The following is a 20628-nucleotide window of genomic DNA, read 5'->3' on the forward strand; positions in this document are numbered from 1 at the left end:
AAAAGTGGAATCTTGAGCGTTGCGAGGGTATCAAGGCACGAAGGTTAAACAAACTTTGCCACCGAGTGAAACACAAAATTTTTCACCACACCAACACGAACAAAATACTGACTATAAAACATCAAAATAAATCAAATCCATCAATTTATTCAATATTTATGATTCAAAATCATCATTTATAGGTAAAATCTAACAGCCAGATTAAGACATCGAGTTAAAATTTGTATGAAATTACTTTGCCCCCTTGTGGATAAAATGCAATTTTGCTATCTGTTTTCGAATAGCAAAGAAAGCCTTTACCAGATGGTGTGGTGAAAATTCATTTACTTTATATATTTCTCTTTGACTTTTTAAATAAAAAATATATTTAAATATAACTACTGTCCATATTTTTCTTCTAATTATGCGGTACTTAATTTCGTGCACTGCATAACATATTTTTCCCCTCACTAGTTCGGAAACACTTGTTTTGTCCTTTAATACCAGCGGGTAAAAACGCATTTTATCCACTAGTGGGTAAAGTAATTTGCCCTTGAATGAAGTCAAATTAACTGCTTTAAAATTGATAAAAGTAGGTGAATCTAGTAATAAAGATGATTTACCATCTGTGGAACTACTGGAAGCAGTGATAAACGCATTATTTGCGTTGTAGTTTCCTCGCTATAGTAAGGGGAAAAGTTTTGTGTTACACTCGGGTGCAAATGTATTTTACTTCTCGTGTGTTAAAAAACTCGCAAGTTCAGGATTCTTTTCTCGAACCACTCGCTTCGCTCGTGGTTCAACTATAGAATCCTTTCACTTGCTCGTTTTTCAATTCCATGCTCGGCGTTAAAATACAACTTTGCCCCCACAGAACTTAATTTAGATAGAAGAAACAAATTCATATATTTGTATAGGGGCCGAGCGTGTCAAATTTTGTACTGAAGTTGATTCTTGCCTGTAATTTTAAATATGTCTCAGGCTCTTGATTTTCATAATTTTTGTGTTGTTGCAATTGAATATCACGTAACGAGGCATTTTTTATGTTTTGGTTGACTTCAACTTACAAAAATTGACGCCCGAAAGCTGCAAGCTGCGAGTAAAGACGGACAACTCAGTGGATTTCACTGAGTTCATTTGACACGCTAAGTAGATACGTTTGCTTGATCTATGGTATATATGACATCTGTGTTTACCCCCTTGTATAACAAATAACTATTATTTTAAGCAAGGACTGGAAAACTCCTTTTTTAGGCTTAACTTCATCAATTTGCTTACCCAATCAATTTGCTTACCAACTAAAATGGTAACTTTAATTAAGGTTAACCTTTTAAAATGGTAAGCTTATTGAATCTGTTACCCTAACTATTCTCATTTCTGAGAGACATTCAGTGTGTGAGAGATATTGAGTGTGTGAATGTGATATAAACCAACACTTCCAAGAAATAGATTTTATAAAGTGAATATAGAGTAACTATAAACAGACATACACCGTGGGCCTGAAATCTGAATAACCCGAAACAAATTAACCACGCATTTTTGATATAAAATCAAACAAAACATAATTTTATATGACTTTTCTAATTTTTGGAAAATATTTTTTTTTGTATTTTTTTACCATATTTAGGGTTCCGTAGTCCTTATAGTTTCGTCATGTCTATCCGTCCGCGGATAATCTCACTGACCGTTAGCACTACAAAGCTGAAATTTAGTAGCAATATAATAAAATAATTATGACAAGTCGCGTAACATATTAAGGTTTTTGAACGTGCTTGCGTTAAGTTGGTAAGACGCCACTACTTTAAATGACAGACGACGCGTTTCGTTCCATTTCACGTTCTGTTTACACGACTCATTATGAGCCACTTTTTCAAAGAATAAATAAATTATGTTTAGTATGACTAAAAGTAAACAAATACATATGAAATATCAATGTTTCAAACATTATCACTTTAATAGTATGTTTATAGTTTTATTCCGTCTTAGTAAAATAGATTAATATTAAAACAGCTCGGTATGTAGTCGTAAAATGGAACATATACTTTTTACGCACGAGTGCGTAAAATGCAACTTCTCGCACGCTAAACAGCCAAAAAACGGGCATTATTGAGCAACTGTAAAAGTTTATTATATGACATTATAGATTCCAAATGTGCTCAGAAATACACTGTTAAAATCTTTCGCGTTATTCGGGCCCACGGTGTATATAAAACCCACCTTTCCCATAAATCCGGTGCCTCCAGTAACGAACACGGATTTGTCCGCATAAAACTCAGCCACCGGCATATACTCCTGTCCAAAATGTCCGCTCACACACGACGCCATCTTAGTTTCTTACAACAGCGACCAGATACAATAGTGGGCTCTTATTTGTGGATGTCTTTTAACATGGCTGCTATGGGGTTCTGTAACAAGAGAAAAATTCATTAATATTAATTAAAACATTTGGGAATGCCCCATACAAACTCCCCCCCCCCCATTTTAGTGGGGGGTTAGAAAGCGACAAAAACCGGTTTGACGACCGGTCTGGCTCAGTCGGTACTGACCCTGCCTGCTGAGCCGCGGTCCTGGGTTCGAATCCCGGTAAGGGCATTTATTTGTGTGATGAGCACAGATATTTGTTCCTGACTCATGGATGTTTTCTATGTATGCAAGTATGTATTTATCTATTTAAGTATGTATATCGTCGCCTAGCACCCATAGTACAAGCTTTGCTTAGTTTGGGGCTAAGTTGATCTGTGTAAGGTGTCCCCCATTTTTTTTTTAAGTAGCCTATGTCACTCTCCATCCCTTCAACTATCTCCACATAAAAGATGTACGTCAATTCGTCGCTCCGTTTTGCTGTGAAAGACGGGCAAACAAATAGACACATACACTTTCCCATTTATAATATTAGTATGGATAAAGGGGACCAAACTCCCTGCAGATCTAATGCGATTTGCCTTCGTATTGTCACGGAAACGTACGAACGTGTCATATTATTTCAGTCAGTCTCAGTACAAGATGTACTGATATTGACTGAACTAGAATGACAAATACGAACGTTTCCGGAAAAATACGAAGGAAACCCTTTTCGCACTACATCTGTAAACACGTGAGTAAATATCTTGTTTTTAGGGTTCCGTAGTCAACTAGGAACCCTTATAGTTTCGCCATGTCTGTCTGTCCGTCCGTCCGTCCGTCCGTCCGTCCGTCCGTCCGCGGATAATCTCAGTAACCGTTAGCACTAGAAAGCCGAAATTTGGTACCAATATGTACACCAATCACGCCAACAAAGTGCAAAAATAAAAAATGGAAAAAAATGTTTTATTAGGGTACCCCCCCTACATGTAAAGTGGGGGCTGATATTTTTTTTCATTCCAACCCCAACGTGTGATATATTGTTGGATAGGTATTTAAAAATGAATAAGGGTTTACTAAGATCGCTTTTTGATAATATTAATATTTTCGGAAATAATTGCTCCTAAAGGAAAAAAAAGTGCGTCCCCCCCCATCTAACTTTTGAACCAAATGTTTAAAAAATATGAAAAAAATCACAAAAGTAGAACTTTATAAATACTTTCTAGGAAAATTGTTTTGAACTTGATAGGTTCAGTAGTTTTTGAGAAAAATACGGAAAACTACGGAACCCTACACTGAGCGTGGCCCGACACGCTCTTGTTTTATTCTTTTTTACCACACCGACTGGTAAAGGCTTTCATAGTTGTTCGAAAACAGATAGCAGAATTGCATTATCAAGAGTGCAAAGTAATTTCATACAAATTTTAACTCGTCTTAATCTGGCTGGTAGAATTTACATTTGAATCACGAATATTGAATAAGTTGATCGAATTGATTTAGATTAATTCCGTTAACTTTAAGGGAAGATTCTTTAGTTCAAATACAATCAATTTCTCTAAGAAACTAGCTAACTCTTAAGCTCTTAACTCTTACGGTTATCGAATTATTAAAAAATATATATTTAATATATGAACACGTGTGTGGCATTCCTTACCACTTCCTAATGTTATTTGTTTTGACATGTGCCGTCAAACACTTGACAATGACTTTAATGTTACGATTAAGGTCCTATCACACTAATTAATCCATTTATTATGTATGGAAACGAAAAAAAAAATTTAACAAAACGACATACAGGGTGGTTGTGGTTGCTGATGATGAACCTGCGTGTCGAGTTTAAAGGAGAACAAAAAAACACGGCGTATAGAGGAGTTTGACATTTCACAGATCTCAGGAATTGTAAGATCTTCTTCATCTCCGAGGATGTTGCGCGAGGCCATTGAGATCAAGAAATATCCAAACTTTAATGTTAGAACTGTTAAACATAAAAACAGTATCGTCATATTTTCGAGTACCTACCTATGCCTTTTCTTGATTTTTCCGCTGCACGTGTTTTTCTAAGACTATTAATTTTATACGGAGATACTATTCATTTTATCAGTGATAAAACTAAACAATTTATTTGTTGTTCTGTATGCGTAATCGTTAAAACACTAGGATTTACCGTATTAAAGAAAAGTGGAGCACCGGTGTAACCTGCGCGACCCCTCGCCGTAGGGCTTCCTAGGTGTCCTAGAAACTTTGGACATAGGTGAGCTGGCTACATAAGCAAATATTGGAACAGTAGTACACATAAACATACATAACTAGCTTTTCCTGCGGCCCGCTCGCGTGAAATTCGAAAATTGCGGAATGCTCTAAACACCCCCCCCCCCCCCACACAACAAACAGACACGCACGCTTTCCCATTTATGATATCATATGATATCAGTATGGATATACTAGTGGTTCTGGGAGCTGTAGACCTTCGCGATATGCTTAGAAAACGCAAAAGTGAAAAATACATTAAGTATTTTTAGCTCTTAAAGTCATTATCACAGTCACGATAGTCTTAAGCGCCATATACGCTATTGGAACTTAAGCCCTTATAGCAATTACGGCATTTAATTTTTTTTTGGTTTAGTCAATCTGGTTACAAAATTTCGGTTGAGAATCGGTTGAGAATTGCGACCTGTGGAGCAGAACATCCGGACATACAAAAGCAAATCGAGTTAAAACGCTCTTCTCTCTATCTCTAGAGCAATGCTGTCACTGCAGTCAATAAACTCACGCCTGTATTCCCAAACGGGGTAGGCACAGCACATGAAACTTGTTGCTAAGCCATCGCCCACACCACAATTGAATCCATATTCCGCAGTCGACTTCTACGAAACCTATGGGAGGAAAGGGGGTGGTAAATTATTTAGCCCGTCCCCACACGTGCCACACAGCATATCGAGTCGTGTTTTAATTTGTGAACCTTTGTTCACATATGTAAGTCCGTTTTCACATTATCCGATCCGATATCGGATGTCGGAAAAAATCCAAGATGGCGCCTGTAATGTATGGGATATCGGTCCGACATTCGATATCGGATCGGATAATGTGAAAACGCACTAAGCAGGGGCGGCTCACCCCGCGATTATATCGCCGCGCTACAAGTACATGCCGGCGGCCGCGAGTTCGCGGCCCACTCAGCAGTGACGAGCTTCGCGTGGCGCAATAGAATTCAATGTCGACTGCTCGCGTGCGGTCCGTTTGTTAATGTAGGTAAGAATTTAGAATGGCGGCTTTTTGTGAACATCAAAGGAGTGAACCTTCTGTACTTGTACTATTATGTAATTTACGTATTCTGTGATGTAAGGTAATAATACAATACATACATACATACATACAATCACGCCTGTATCCCATAAAGGGGTAGGCAGATCACATGAAACTACTAAAGCTTCAGTGCCACTTTTGGCAAATAAGGGGTTGAAAGAAAACGAAACTGTGACATTGCAGTGACAGGTTGCCAGCCTCTCGCCTACGCCACAATTTAACCCAATCCCACAGTCGCCTTCTACGACACCCACGGGAAGAAAGGGTGTGGTGAAATTCTTAACCCGTCACCACACAGACGAGGTAATAAGGTAATAATATAATATAGTTCTTTATCACCATAGCTAAAGATTTCCATGACATGCTAGCTCATCTTTGGTGTTCCAAACGTCTATAGGCATCGGTGGCTGCTTACCATCAGGCGGACAGTATGCTTGTTTCTCATCGACGTGGTATTCAATAAATTTCGCTGTATCCTAGTCGGCCGGCAGCTTATCCAAAGTGACAATCGTTCCTCCGTGACGAAAGAAACGCAACTGGCTCTGTCTCAGCAAAAACGATAGAGAATATCTACAATGCGTTACAGAGTAGGTACATATACATTATACATATAAAAGAGTATATAAAGGGCTATATAAAAGAATCGGTTAAACATCTCACTGACAAAATCGGCCTACTAGTTTTGACACAACGGTGTGTAAACATGTACACAGGACTACAAAACTTACATTCAAATATTTAAGACTTATTTTAACAATGGTAACAGCGTTGCCACTCAGTAAAAGACTAGCACAACTGCTATACAGCGCTATAAAATTCTATAAGTAACATTTTCTTTATTGATCGGATTTCCGATGATATGTTCTTTAGACAAAATCAGATGCTAGAGAATGCTCTGCAGCATCAAGTTGTTTCTTCCGTTTAAGGATATTTTTTCAATAATATAGTTACTTATAAGTGTTTTAATGTGATAACAATCAAAATAGTGAATAAATAAATATGAAAACGGAGCATTTTCAATTTTATTTCCTTATTTTCTTATCCAAAATCTAAAATCGGTTTGAGCAATATGAAAACGCTCTTAGACGAGACTTGAAAGCTTTCTCTCGCGCGACTTGCCTTTAAAGGACAGATGGTCTAGCCTTTTTCTGTTAATACATTTTGGAATATTGTTTTTTCTTACCGCAATATCAAAAACTTCTATTGAACAGCTGAATGTCACTATCCACGATTCATACCACAAGAGTCATTAATTACATAATTTCTACGTATTTTCACGTAAAATCATGATGATTAACTAAATTCCACGATATAAAACACCTCACGCGCCCAGTTTACACGTTTATCTATGCGATTATTTGTAAAATTGATAAAATTTACGATAATATTAGATATTGAAACGTCAACGTCGCTTAGGGTTTTTAGTGGCAGACATGTCAATGGACTGTAAAAAGGTTAAAACTTTTTGGAGGTTTTATGTCAATAAGTTTAGTTAAAAGTTTTGAATGATTCACAGTTATTTTCGTTAGACTTATATTGACAGGGATTACATTTTTGATTTTTTCCGAGTTCTCGATATTTTGATGCAGAATGCAAGAACTTTTCCGTGATCTAATAAGTTTAGTTTACAACGAGTTTACTCGTACACATGAAAAATGACAGAGATAGTGTCATTCAAAATGATGTACAAGTTTGACAAATAAAGCTAGGTAGTAATGTCATAACATAACAATACGGACCTATGCACGCACCTTAGTGACTTAATCTGCAATCTAATATTTATTTAGGTACTCTTATTGGCAATCTAGGGCTCCGCCCCGGCTTTACACAAGGAGCGGAGAGTATAAAAATGGGTAAGTTTGGCTTAAAAGATAGACGCAAGATAAGACGCAAACTTTTTTCAGACAAAATATGTAAACTAACCATATAAAGTTTGGTGACCATACTTCAAATTTAGAGGCTTGCAATACTTAGATCTAAAATGTTTAGTTTAGAATAGGCATATTATATTCCCAACGAACACACCTCCAACACGTCTGGTGTTTCGGGTGTCCATGGGCGGCAGTGATCGCTTACCATCAGGCGACCTGTCTGTTCGTTTGCCTCCTATCCCATAAAAAAAAGACTTATTGAATCCACCAGACGCAAATACCCAGGCAGATCTTTTAAGCTCCGACGCAAAAACGACGGGGTGTTACAAGTTTGACGTGTCTGTCTGTCTGTCTGTCTAGCTGAATTAGTCGGGAGTGTTCTTACCCATGTTTGACGGAAATCGGTCCACTATGTCCGGGGTTTTTTCAAAATTTAAATTTTGTGGTTGGGTTATTATGCTCATATCATTATAGTCGTGCATGTCGTACTTGAATTCGACAGTAGTGAGCTGCAAAAGTGCATAGCAAATTTATCAATTTTTTATTTTATTTATCGTATGGCTTACAGGTTGTTCTCTACTTAAATTTTTAAATATTTAAAGCCTATACTGTGTCCCACTGCTGGGCAAAGGCCTCCCCCTTCGATTTCCACTCGTCCCGGTTATGAGCGATCTCCGGCCAGTCGCTGAGATACACGTCCAGGTCGTCCCGCCATCTCCGCCTGGGCCTGCCAGATTCCCCTTGCCTGCCTTTTTTTGTCTGCCTTTGGACTTAAATTTTTAAAATACTAGATTTAAGATATTCAACGGCATTTGTCGAAAGTGTCTTAAGATCAGCCCTTTTTCCACTAAACTTGGTGATGGGGCACTCGAAGACTATATGGTGCACCGTCTGATCTGGGTGGCCACACTGGCACTCCGCAGACTCATTTCATCAATTAATCCATGCATAATTTTTCCATGCAATTTCCCAGGTCGCTTGTGCAGTGTTGTGCGGGGCAATAGGTTAGTGTCCTACTAGTTAAATCAGCTTCTTTTTTAGGGTTCCGTAGTCAACTAGGAACCCTTATAGTTTCGCCATGTCTATCTGTGGATAGTGGACGTCCGTGGATAATCTCCGTGACCGTTAGCACTAGAAAGCTGAAATTTGGTACCAATATGTATATCAATCACGCCGACAAAGTGCAAAAATAAAAAGTGGAAAAAAATGTTTTATTAGGGTACCTCCCCTACACGTAAAGTGGGGAGTGACTTTTTTTTCATTCCAATCCTAACGTGTGATATATTGTTGGATAGGTATTTAAAAATGGATAAGGGTTTACTAAAATCGTTTTTTGATAATATTCATATTTTCGGAAATAATCGCTCCTAAAGGAAAAAAAAGTGCGTCCCCCCCCTCTAACTTTTGAACCATATGTTTAAAAAATATGAAAAAAATCACAAAAGTAGAACTTTATAAAGACTTTCTAGGAAAATTGTTTTGAACTTGATAGGTTCAGTAGTTTTTGAGAAAAATACGGAAAACTACGGAACCCTACACTGAGCGTGGCCCGACACGCTCTTGGCTGGTTTTATGAATTGTAAAAACGATTTGTTAGTAATATGGAATTACTATGAAATACTGAGGAGTGACGTCACGTTCAATTCATTTACTTTACTTATTTCTTAAGTTTTGTATGGACATCTACAGATACTGCAGAATTTTAGGGAACCCGTTGGAAATCGAGTTGTATCGACGCTACGCCACTGGGCAGTAGTGACATCTATCCTGTCTCAACGTACTTCCTTATTCTATTGTATTTATATACGGGAAAACACGTTTTAAGGATAAATATTTTGTCCTGCATTATGTTAGTCATCTATGATGACCTGTGACGTAAACCTTCAGTCTAGAGATGGTCCGAATATTCGGTAGTTATTCGGTATTCGGCAAGTTTTTCAATGTTCGTATTCGGCCGATTATTTACCGAATAAACTAAATAAATAAATAGCGTAAGTTGTTTAGTAATTCATCGCATAATGACACCCTATTTCAGCATTCTAAGGAACTCCAAAGAGAGTTAAAAATGCGTAAAAAATGTTAAATTTAAACTACAATAACTTTGTAAAAAAGGTAAAATGACGTATCTTAAGAAACAAAAACCAAAATTTTCTTATGCACTAAATTATAGGAACAGAGCCTTAGTAAGATAAATGTGTACCCATTACCAATCATTGAAACGTTTTTAACTCTATAAGCCAAAATTTAAAATATGGCTCAACTGAATATTCGGCCGTTAGTTCGGTTCGGTAACAGCTGAATCGAATGTTCGGCCGAATATTCCTATTCGGCAAAGTCCGTATTCGGCCCATCTCTAGTTCAGTCTTTACTCAGTTCACCAGGAACTTGGACGCCATGAATTGTGTAAATTAAAATGAGAGTTGTAACCCTTCTTTTGTGTTGTGTGTGTGGATTTTATGGTGAAAATGTGACCAGTGCGTAATTATTATTTAGACTTAACACTATCACTATCAGTAGGTACAGTCGACTACAAAGAGATGTATCCACTTTTTAACCCCCGACGCAAAAACGAAGGGGTGTTATAAGTTTCACATGTCTGTCTGTTTGTCTGTCTGTCTGTGTGTGTGCTGTGGCGTCGTAGCTCCCGAACGGATGAACCGATTTAAATTTAGTTTTTTTTTGTCTGAAAGCTGAGTTAGTCGGGAGTGTTCTTTGCCATGAAAATCGGTCTACTATGTCGCAGTCGGGGGTTTTTTCAATATTTGAATTTTGTGGTTAGGTTATTAGTCGACTGTACATAGTCATTAAGTCTAATAAGCCAAATTTCAGGCCTCTGCGCAATAACCTAACCACAAATTTTAAATTTTGAAAAAACCCCGACATAGTGGACTGATTTCCATGAAATATGGCTAAGAACACTCCCGACTAATTCAGCTTTCAAACAAAAAAAAAATCTCAATCGGTTCATCCGTTTGGGAGCTACGATGCCACAGACAGACACGTCAAACTTATAACACCCCGTCGTTTTTGCGTCGGGGGTTAAAAATAACAGATAATAAATAAAATAAATAATAAATATTTGGGGACACCTTACACAAATCAACTTAGCCCCAAACTAAGTAAAGCTTGTACTATGGGTGCTAAGCGACGATATACATACTTAAATAGATAAATACATTCTTATATACATAGAAAACATCCATGACTCAGGAACAAATATCTGTGCTCATCACACAAATAAATGCGCTTACCGGGATTCGAACCCAGGACCGAGATGATTCGTACTATTTTTTAACCCCCGAAGCAAAAACGAAGGGGTGTTATAAGTTTGACGTGTCTGTCTGTCTGTCTGTCTTTCTGTCTGTCCGTCTGTCTGTCTGTTTGTCTGTCTGTGTGTGTGTCTGTCTGTGGCATCGTAGCTCCCGAACGGATAAACCGATTTTGATTTAGTTTTTTTTGTCTGAAAGCCGAGTTAGTCGGGAGTGTTCTTAGCCGTGTTTCATAAAAATCGGTCTACTATGTCGCGGTCGGGGGTTTTTTCAAAATTTTAATTTTGTGGTTAATTTTTCAGCTGTCCATTTCGACATTACGATAAGTGACGATACAGCACATTGTAATCCAGAAGTGACAAATGGGAACGTGACTAAAAGAACTCATAAAGTTGTTTCAACAACGGGACAAAAAATTATATTAAATGCGGGATTGCAGCCAATTTATGGCCATGTTGAAAAAGCCAAGTAAGTTTTTGCTAAAAATTATGTATCTCTAGCCTCCTATGACCCTGTAGTATTTATTTTTTTGTTGAATTTTGGAAATCTTAATGAATATAATATATAAAAGTTCAAATATTATAACAGTTCAAAATAGACCTTGTACTATGTAGGGGAGACCGGGGCTAGTTGACTATAGGGGTAGGTTGACTAACTATTAAAAAATTGAGCCAAAAATCAAACTTGAGCCAACCAGTGAGGTACGAAAGTCCGTCACCTCCCCCCGCTCAGTCACCGGTGGGCCTCTCGTACCTCTATCGGATCACTGGTTGGCTCAAGTTTGATTTTTGGCTCAATTTTTTAATATTTAGTCAACCTACCCCTATAGTCAACTTGCCCCGGTCTCCCCGACAAACAATAGTATAAGGGGTTATAAAGTTGGCTCCAAAGTTAGAAGAACTAAATTGACAGATCATTAATGTCATTATGCACTATTATGTGATCAAGCCCCGTAGCCGAATGGCATTTCTGCGACGCCAAACGCCACAGAAACGCTTCAGAAATGTAGTCTGGCTCTGTCGCGCCAATACGCAAAAGCGATAGAGATAGATAGCTACGAACGAGATATTATCGCGAGCGTTTGTGCATTTGGCTACGCATACAGTGTTAGATCAGTGCTGTACATATCGATAGTTTCAAAGAAATTTGAACTAAGAAATATCGATAAATTAGCCGCGAGTGGCGCCATCTTACGGATTCTTTGATATTTCATAAATTATGCTATTTTTACAAGCTTTTATTCAACTTGCCTTGTTAGTATGTTAGTGTGCGTCAAAACGTAGAAGCTAAATTTGACCCACTTCCCGGTTTCCGAATAAGCTAAAATTTTGCACACATATGTCAATCTCGTGACAATACAATATTATGGTATCATGGAGCTGATCTGATGATGGAGCAGAAAGGTGGTCATAGGAACTCTGTCATGAAACGTCGTATCCCCATCGTCGAGTAAGGGGTTTTTAGAAACGTCTCGGAGAACAGTAGATGGCTGTTGAAAGAAAGGTGCAGTCGGGGATAAAAGCTTGTGCCAAAAATGACATTTTTGCAAAAAACTTATATCTTTCGGCTCATTTCATGAAACAGCACTCGTGTTTTAATAATGTATTATGCACGAGTTATATAAATAATTAATATTCATACGAAATTTTCAGTTGCTCATATAACAATGGTTCAGGAGATTATGCCTTAGATGATGAATATGACATACAGCAACATTATGATCCTTGGTTTGAGGTAAGTCCCTTTTTGCACAACAATAATATTTTTTTAATTAAATGAATAGGGATGACGACTTCATAAAAAATGCCATTGTGTTTAGTCCGTCAGTTACATCGTCCAACTAACCTAACCACAAAATTAAAATTTTGAAAAAAACCCCGACCGCGACATAGTAGACCGATTTTCATGAAACATGGCTAAGAACACTCCCGACTAACTCAGCTTTCAGACAAAAAAAACTCAATCTAAATCGGTTCATCCGTTCGGGAGCTACGATGCCACAGACAGACAGACAAACAGACAGACACGTCAAACTTATAACACCCCGTCGTTTTTGCGTCGGGGGTTAAAAATTAAGGAAAAGGTTAAGTTAAGTTAGTAAATTTTTATTTTCAATACTATTTTGTTACCAAGATTTGTTTGATGAATTGAGATTTTAGTAAGTTTTATTTCGTCATTAAGGTTCTCTAGTATCTATATTTTCTTAATTATAACAATTATCCTGTATATCACGAAAGTCGACTTATATTACTAAATAATATATATATATATAATATAGGACATTCTTACACAGATTGACTGAGGCCCACGGTAAGCTCAAGAAGGCTTGTATTGTGGGTACTCAGACAACGATATATATAATATATAAATACCTATATACATAGAAAACATCCATGACTCAGGAACAAATATCTGAGCTCATCACACAAAATGGCCTTACCGGGATTCAAACCCGGGACCGCGGCGCAGCAGGCAGGGTCAGACCGACTGCGCCAGACCGGTCGTAAAAAAATGTTGGTAACAAAATAAGATCAATTAAAATTTGCAGACGTGGCTATGTACAAACTTTTTAAGAACTGCTCCTATACTGTGTAACGGCTCAGCCACGAAATTGGTCTAAGCGCGACAGTGGTGAGCGGCGGCCACACATTGGAGTGAGACACAGCGATGGGACTTTTCATTCGCACGTATGGCTGCCGCTCACCGCTGTCGCGCTTAGACCAATGTCGTGGCTGGGCCGTAAGGCCTGTGTGGACGCTTGGAGCGGAGCGTTTCGAGGGGCGTGCAGCGTGGCGTGCGAGAGTGCATCTACCCTATGCCATAAATTAAAAATAACAAGATCATACCATCCCATACATTAAAATGCGACCGCCTACGAACGCGCTTACACTCCACCACACATAGATGGCGTCACAAAAAAATGCCTTGTTGCCACCGATTATTTGTAGATTGGCATTAAGTGTCAATTCCGAGCCGTAAATCTATGTCAAAAGTGACACTTAACGCCATCTACAAGTATAATCGAAAGCTACAACACATTTTTTTTGTGGCGCTATCTATGTGTGGTGGAGTGTAAGCGGTCTTAGGTGGTCGCATTTTAATGTATGGGATGGTATGATCTTCTCATATTTAATCTATGACCCTATGTAGCGTCGACTCAGGATACTTGTATGAGCTTTAATTGTTTGATATCCATACCACACGCCCCGCACAACGCTCAATATTAGCATAGAGAAATAAGAATTGGAAGAGTTGTAACTCCATCAGTAAACGCGAGTTATTTGTATATGCATAGTTAAGTGACATCTAGCGACAATCACGCGTCAACTAGCGTAAATGCCGGCGGCTATATTTCCTAGCTCATATAACCCGGCAACTTTCGAATCAAGAGTGAACAGGCATCTTCTGGTCGAGCTCACTCCATCGTAGACGACGTCTTTGTCTTCAGCTAGTCTGTGGCCAAGAGTAAGCCTATTTATAATATAAAAAAAACAGTACTGCTACTTGTCAATAGATGTCGCGACGAACGAAGAGTCTAATGCTCACCAATTTTTAGCTAATATTACAATAGTATTAATCAGTATTCTGTTTTCAATTTCTTCTGCTTGTAATGTAAGTTGTAAATTGTTCTAATATTATTTTTTTGGCAGACGAGACACTGTTGCCACCTAGTATCGAGTAGTGGTACTGATAATTCACGCTATTTGACGCGTGATTGACGCGTGATTGTCGCTAGATGTCACTTAAATATGCCTATACAAATAACTCGCATTTACTGATGTATGGAGAACTTACAACTCTTCCGTTACTTATTCCTTTATGATATTAGTGTGCACTAGGGCCGTACACTATGTTGGAATGGACGCATTACTTCCCTGAATGCCACTTTTCAACGTTATTAAGAAATATAAACATCATGCAGTCATTACTCGTAACCATTTATGGAACATCAAATTGTTGATCAACTGCCACAGAGTTGCTGGAAACTGTGTTTACGGTATAACCTTCCACGCGTCCTGTGTGAAAAATTCGCCTGAATAAGTCGTTGCTCATCTCTTAGAATTGAGAAAAAAAAACAAATGTTAAAAAGTCACAGTTTCCGTTTTCTTTCAACCCCTTATTTGCCAAGAGTGGCACTGAAGATTTAGTAGTTTCATGTGTTCTGCCTACCCCTTTATGGGATACAGACGTGATTGTATGTATGTATGTATGTATGTATGTATGTATGTATGTTAAAAAGTCATAGCACGTAGATAGAGAAGATCCTGGGCCACGCGGCACCAAAATGTAAAAGCGCTCAATTTTTATTTCCATATAAGGTGACGAACCCAATCATGGACAGTTTAAGAAAAAAATTCGCCAGTTTTTGATATTTCACTGATAAATGTAAAAATTCTACCGCCAAGCGTGTTAAATCTTGAATGTCCTATCCTTCTTCTACATTTCAAACGTATTGCAGAATAGATACTCCTATTGGTTTCTTCATAGTTAACAAATTAAAACTAGGTGTTTTTTCTCCAATTATGGACGGCAGTTCTCCAGTAATGGATCCCCCATTATGGACAGTGAAATAAGTTTAAAATTTAATTTTAAAGCCAACTGATACGCAATGAGTCTTTTTTATACACCATAAATACAATTAGTTTGGGTTATTTTAACATAGGATTGTTTCTTGTAAATTTTGGTTTTGTAAATTGTTCCTTGTCCATCATAGGAGGTAGGCAGTTTTTCGGGTCCAGTAATGGACACTCGCAAAATAACATCATTTCTTTATCATCTTTGGAGCAACAAACTAGTATGTTTTATTACCTTATCTCATGCTTAATGCAGTAAGTAAAACGCATTCAAGATTACACCGTGCGTTATTTTTTTATTATTTTATACATGAACTCATCTCTCTTAGCAACATTACTAAGAATTCGTCTTGATATTTTTTTCAGTAAACTGGTGAATTTTATCTTGTCTCCAAATCCTTCAGAAATAACCGAATTAATTGAAATTTCAAAATTAAACAGCTCTACAACTCTAGTTTATGGTACATAGCCGTCAGTTTTTAGAAACGTATTTTAGATACTTATTTTTAAGGATTTGTGTTTTTTTGTCCATAATGGCATCACCGTCCATTATGGGGTATTTTACCTTAACACAATTCGGGATATGGAATATGTATCATGTGTGTCTGTTTGTCCGTCTTTCACGGCCAAACGGAGAGACGAATTGTCGTGTTTTTGTAAGTGGAGATAGTTGAAGGGATGGATAGTGACATAGGCTATTTTTTGTCTTTTTCTAACTCCCCACTTCCCTAAAATGAGTGGTGGAAGTTTGTATGTAGCATTTCAAAAATTTCAAATATAACGCGAAAGCTAGGAATTATTATAGTTCGTTAATAAAAATGAACTAATCTTAATTTTCTTTCAGGAACACGAAGTTACAAAGCTCATGTATGGAAAATGGAGTTGCAGGCTACGGTTTAACAAAAATACACAACGTAATATAAATCCTGTGGACCACGAATCATACACTTTTGTACTGTGTAGTATCACCGTGGAAAATGTTGGTAAGGTTAAATGCATGAATTTTTCTTTTAACGAGATATTAATATATGTGATAGACAAAGGCTTTCTGACTCTGGGAAAAATAATAAAAAAATAATTAATATTAATGATTTTAATACTAAATCAGTGTTAGAAGCACAGAACTTAATTTAGATAGAAGAAACAAATTCATATATTTGTATAGGGGCCGAGCGTGTCAAATTTTGTACTGAAGTTGATTCTTGCCTGTAATTTTAAATATGTCTCAGGCTCTTGATTGTTCATAATTTTTGTGTTGTTGCAATTGAATATCACGTAACGAGGCATTTTTTATGTTTTGGTTGACTTCAACTTACAAAAATTGACGCCCGAAAGCTGCAAGCTGCGAGTAAAGACGGACAACTCAGTGGATTTCACTGAGTTCATTTGACACGCTAAGTACGTAAGTACTGACGTTTGCTTGATCTATGGTATATATGACATCTGTGGTTAGAAGTTAAATAGGCCAAAACTTATTTATATAAATATATATTGGTAAGTTTTATTTGTAAAGTTTTACTACTATTAGAAAGGTACACTATTTCTGAAACCCCCATGATAAAATGTTTAAACATAAACTAATTACTAATTCCAAAAAAATCTGCCTAAATTACATACTAATAATCGCCATAATCCTGTTATTTCACACTTTTCCGCCATTTCATCTTTATCCTTAAATAATAAATAGTAAATCATTGTATTATTTAATTTATTTAATTATTTATTAAATAATAATAAATACTGAGTAATTCAATTTAGATTCCATTAACTCTCAAATAGTCCTTACACCCTGGCGGGTGTTGCCTCTGCGTGTGTCCCATGATACGGGCAAGGGCAACATCCGCTCGGTGTACCCCTTACATTTCATTAAAGTGTCGAAAGGGCCTCTACGTGTTGGCTTCGGCCCCGCGCACGCCTCCCAAAGGTCCGGAACACCATTGTTCCGTGATGGGAAAGAAATACTGAATAATAATTAAATGTGATTTTGGATAGCTACATATTGAGCCACAGTCCATCAAATATATGATGCATATATACATCACCATGCATTTAAGGGTTAAGATATCCACTAAAGCAGGACCTATATGACTACTAGCTTTCTTATCCGCGGCTTCGCTCGCGAAAATTGCGAAATGCTTCATACAAACTTCCACCCTTCATTTTCTTCTTCTTCTTCTTCTTCATCGAAACCTCATGACTGAGGGTCGTGACCACCATAAGTCGCTGTACGTTGCAGTGCTCTCCACTCAGGATCTCGTCTGGCCAAATGGCCAAAGAAGCCTATAATTCTCTCCCGGCAGATAGCAGAGAGGCGAGTCTTGACATTAAGCTCTTGTAGAATAGATACGTTCGTGCGACGTGCTGTCTATGAAATTCCCAACATTTACGCCAACATTTTAGGGAAGTGGGGGGTTAGAAAGAGACAAAATGATGCCTATGTCACTCTCTATCCCTTCAACTATCTCTACTTAAAAAACCGGCCAAGAGCGTGTCGGGCCACGCTCAGTGTAGGGTTCCGTAGTTTTCTCAAAAACTGCTGAACCTATCAAGTTCAAAACAATTTTCCTAGAAAGTTTTTATAATGTTCTACTTTTGTGATTTTTTTCATATTTTTTAAACTTATGGTTCAAAAGTTAGAGGGGGGGGGGACGCACTTTTTTTCCTTTAGGAGCGATTATTTCCGAAAATATTAATATTATCATAAAACGATCTTAGTAAACCCTTATTAATTTTTAAATACCTATCCAACAATATATCACACGTTGGGGTTGGAATGAAAAAAAATATCAGCCCCCACTTCACATGTAGGGGGGGTACCCTAATAAAACATATTTTTCCATTTTTTATTTTTGCACTTTGTTGGCGTGATTGATATACATATTGGTACCAAATTTCAGCTTTCTAGTACTAACGGTTACTGAGATTATCCGCGGACGGACGGACGGACGGACGGACGGACGGACGGACGGACAGACAGACATGGCGAAACTATAAGGGTTCCTAGTTGACTACGGAACCCTAAAAATCACGTCAATCCGTCACTCCGTTTTGCCGTGAAAGACGGACAAACAAACAGACACACGCACTTTCCCATTTATAATATTAGTATGGATATTAGTATGGATTGTCAGGAGGGCGCAGTTATTCTGATGTATGGGGTGTCGTGTCAGTTCAGTGTAGTATGAAGAAAATTGTTCTAATGAAATTATCTATGATATATGCTATCCTTCACTATCTATGCTAGATGCTATCCTTTACCACAGTATAGTAAAGAGTACTATTGTACATTATGACCACTCCCGCTCCGAAAGTGCCGCCCACCTGCTCTCGGTTACCTCACAGTTACCGCCTGTTATAAACGCGACCTGACCCTTTAGCACAACTTGCATTGTCGCGCGCGAGTCCATACATCAAGCGCGACTTCAAGTATGGACTCGCGCGCGACAAGGCAAGTTGTGCTAGAGGGTCAGTCAACCTGTCATATAAAACCATTTCATTCATAGCATGCCAAAATGAAATCATTTATTTTGTCAGCAATCCAATATGACCTAAAGATGCCTAAGTACTTACTTTTACATGACACGTGCATTAATAATAGTTATTTGTTTTACAAGGGGGCAAAGTAGTTGTTTAACGGCACGTGCCAATATTGATACCCGAGCAAGCGAAAGATTCCAATATTGAACCGCGAGCGTAGCGAGTGGTTCAAAAAGTGGAATCTTGAGCTTTGCGAGGGTCTCAAGGCACGTAGGTTAAACAAACTTTGCCACCGAGTGAAACACAAAAATTTTCACCACACCAACACGAACACAATACTGACTATAAAACATCAATTTAAATCAAATCCAGCAATCTATTCAATATTTATGATTCAAAATAATTATTTGTAGGTAAATTCTACCAGCCAGCTCAAGGCATCAAGTTAAAATTTGTATGAAATTACTTTGCACTCTTGTGGATAAAATGCAATTTTGCTATCCGTTTTCGAATAGCAAAATTGATCTTTACCAGTTGGTGTGGTGAAAATAAATATTTTCATTTGATACTTTTATTAATGTGCTGGTTCAAGTCACCTACGGTCGTCTCCCGGACTCCCCCTATGTCTGACGTGTGAACTCGCAACCGTATGGCTATATGTATAAGAAATTTACTATATTATTCTTCTCTGTTTGGCCCAAAGGTTAGCTGGTAGAGAATGCCTTCGGGCATTAAGTTCGCCTTTTGTACATTTTTTTACTGTGCAATAATGTTTAAATAAATAAATAATTTATGTATGTAATGGTAACAGAATCGTGACTTCAGTAGAAATAGTGAACAATAACTATACTCTACAAAGGAATTGTAACTAGGTGTCATTGATATGGGTTTCCCCATTAGGCACTGGTCCCACCGCGAGCTAGTAAACTATGCGCTATCGGCTATAAAAACGAACAAAAGATAATCACTCCCGTGTAAATAAAAGAGACACGGCGATGTCTATAGCTACTCGCCCAGCGGTGAGCTATTAATATCGCCGTGTCTCTTTTATTTGCACGGGAGTGCCGATACTTATGGGAAATTCCATAGATACCTACATCTGCTCTGCCTGTCAAATGTGGTTGATGCAACTGATCCTAATAGTGCGTTTTCACATTATCCAGGGGGCCGATTTTTGAGTCTCACTGTCACTAAAATACCGGTTGAAAACGGTGAATTGCCTATTATTTTCAGTGACAATTTTCTGAATTCGAACGCGTGAGACTCAAAAATCGGCCCCCAGATCCGGATGTCAGAAGTATTTCAAAGGCAAAAATCAAAGACGGCGACTTAAATGTATGGGATATCGGACCTACCGATATCGGATAGTAGGGAAGTAGGAAGAAAGTTTGTTAATCAGATCGACAATTTCTAAAGGAAGTGGCATGAGATATAAGGACTTGACGTGGCTTTGTCTACACCGTGTTTTTTTTTGTTTTCCTTTAAATTCGACACGTTGCTAGATTCATTATCAGGAACCACCCTGTATATCACTTTTAGTTAAATTCGCAAAAAAAAATGTTTCATCATTTTCATACATAGTAAATGAATTTATTAGTGTGAGAGATCCTTAAGGATAGGTAACAGTCAAGTTAGTGTCAAGTGATTGACGGCACATGTCAAAACAAATAACATTAGGAATTGGTAAAGGCCACACACGTGTTCAGTAATTAACTTTATTTTTTTAATAACTCGATAACCGTAAGAGTTAAGACGCTAGTTTCGTAAGGAAATTAATTGTATTTGATCTAAAGAACCTTCCCTTAAAGTTAACGG

The 20628-nt window shown here is 37.7% G+C and overlaps 2 protein-coding genes across 3 annotated transcripts in view; one reads left to right on the forward strand and one right to left on the reverse strand.

Moving 5' to 3' along the window:
- The window catches only part of LOC125240226 (putative fatty acyl-CoA reductase CG5065), a 71479-nt gene that overhangs the window by 18399 nt on the left and 32452 nt on the right, over positions 1 to 20628 (reverse strand). For both annotated transcript variants that reach the window (XM_048148051.1, XM_048148050.1), the window contains exon 2: positions 2197 to 2384. In XM_048148051.1, the coding sequence (XP_048004008.1) occupies positions 2197 to 2304 (108 nt within the window). In that variant the 5' untranslated portion in view covers positions 2305 to 2384. The remainder of the gene's footprint in view (positions 1 to 2196; positions 2385 to 20628) is intronic.
- LOC125240191 overlaps positions 9874 to 20628 on the forward strand; it is a 53320-nt gene continuing 42565 nt past the window's right edge. Inside the window, exons 1-4 of the mRNA XM_048148015.1 lie at positions 9874 to 9967; positions 11065 to 11230; positions 12415 to 12496; positions 16181 to 16319. Coding sequence (XP_048003972.1) covers positions 9907 to 9967; positions 11065 to 11230; positions 12415 to 12496; positions 16181 to 16319 — 448 coding nt within the window. The 5' untranslated portion in view covers positions 9874 to 9906. The remainder of the gene's footprint in view (positions 9968 to 11064; positions 11231 to 12414; positions 12497 to 16180; positions 16320 to 20628) is intronic.

The sequence above is a fragment of the Leguminivora glycinivorella genome, chromosome 27, assembly GCF_023078275.1.
Source record: "Leguminivora glycinivorella isolate SPB_JAAS2020 chromosome 27, LegGlyc_1.1, whole genome shotgun sequence".
Lineage (NCBI taxonomy): Eukaryota > Metazoa > Arthropoda > Insecta > Lepidoptera > Tortricidae > Leguminivora > Leguminivora glycinivorella.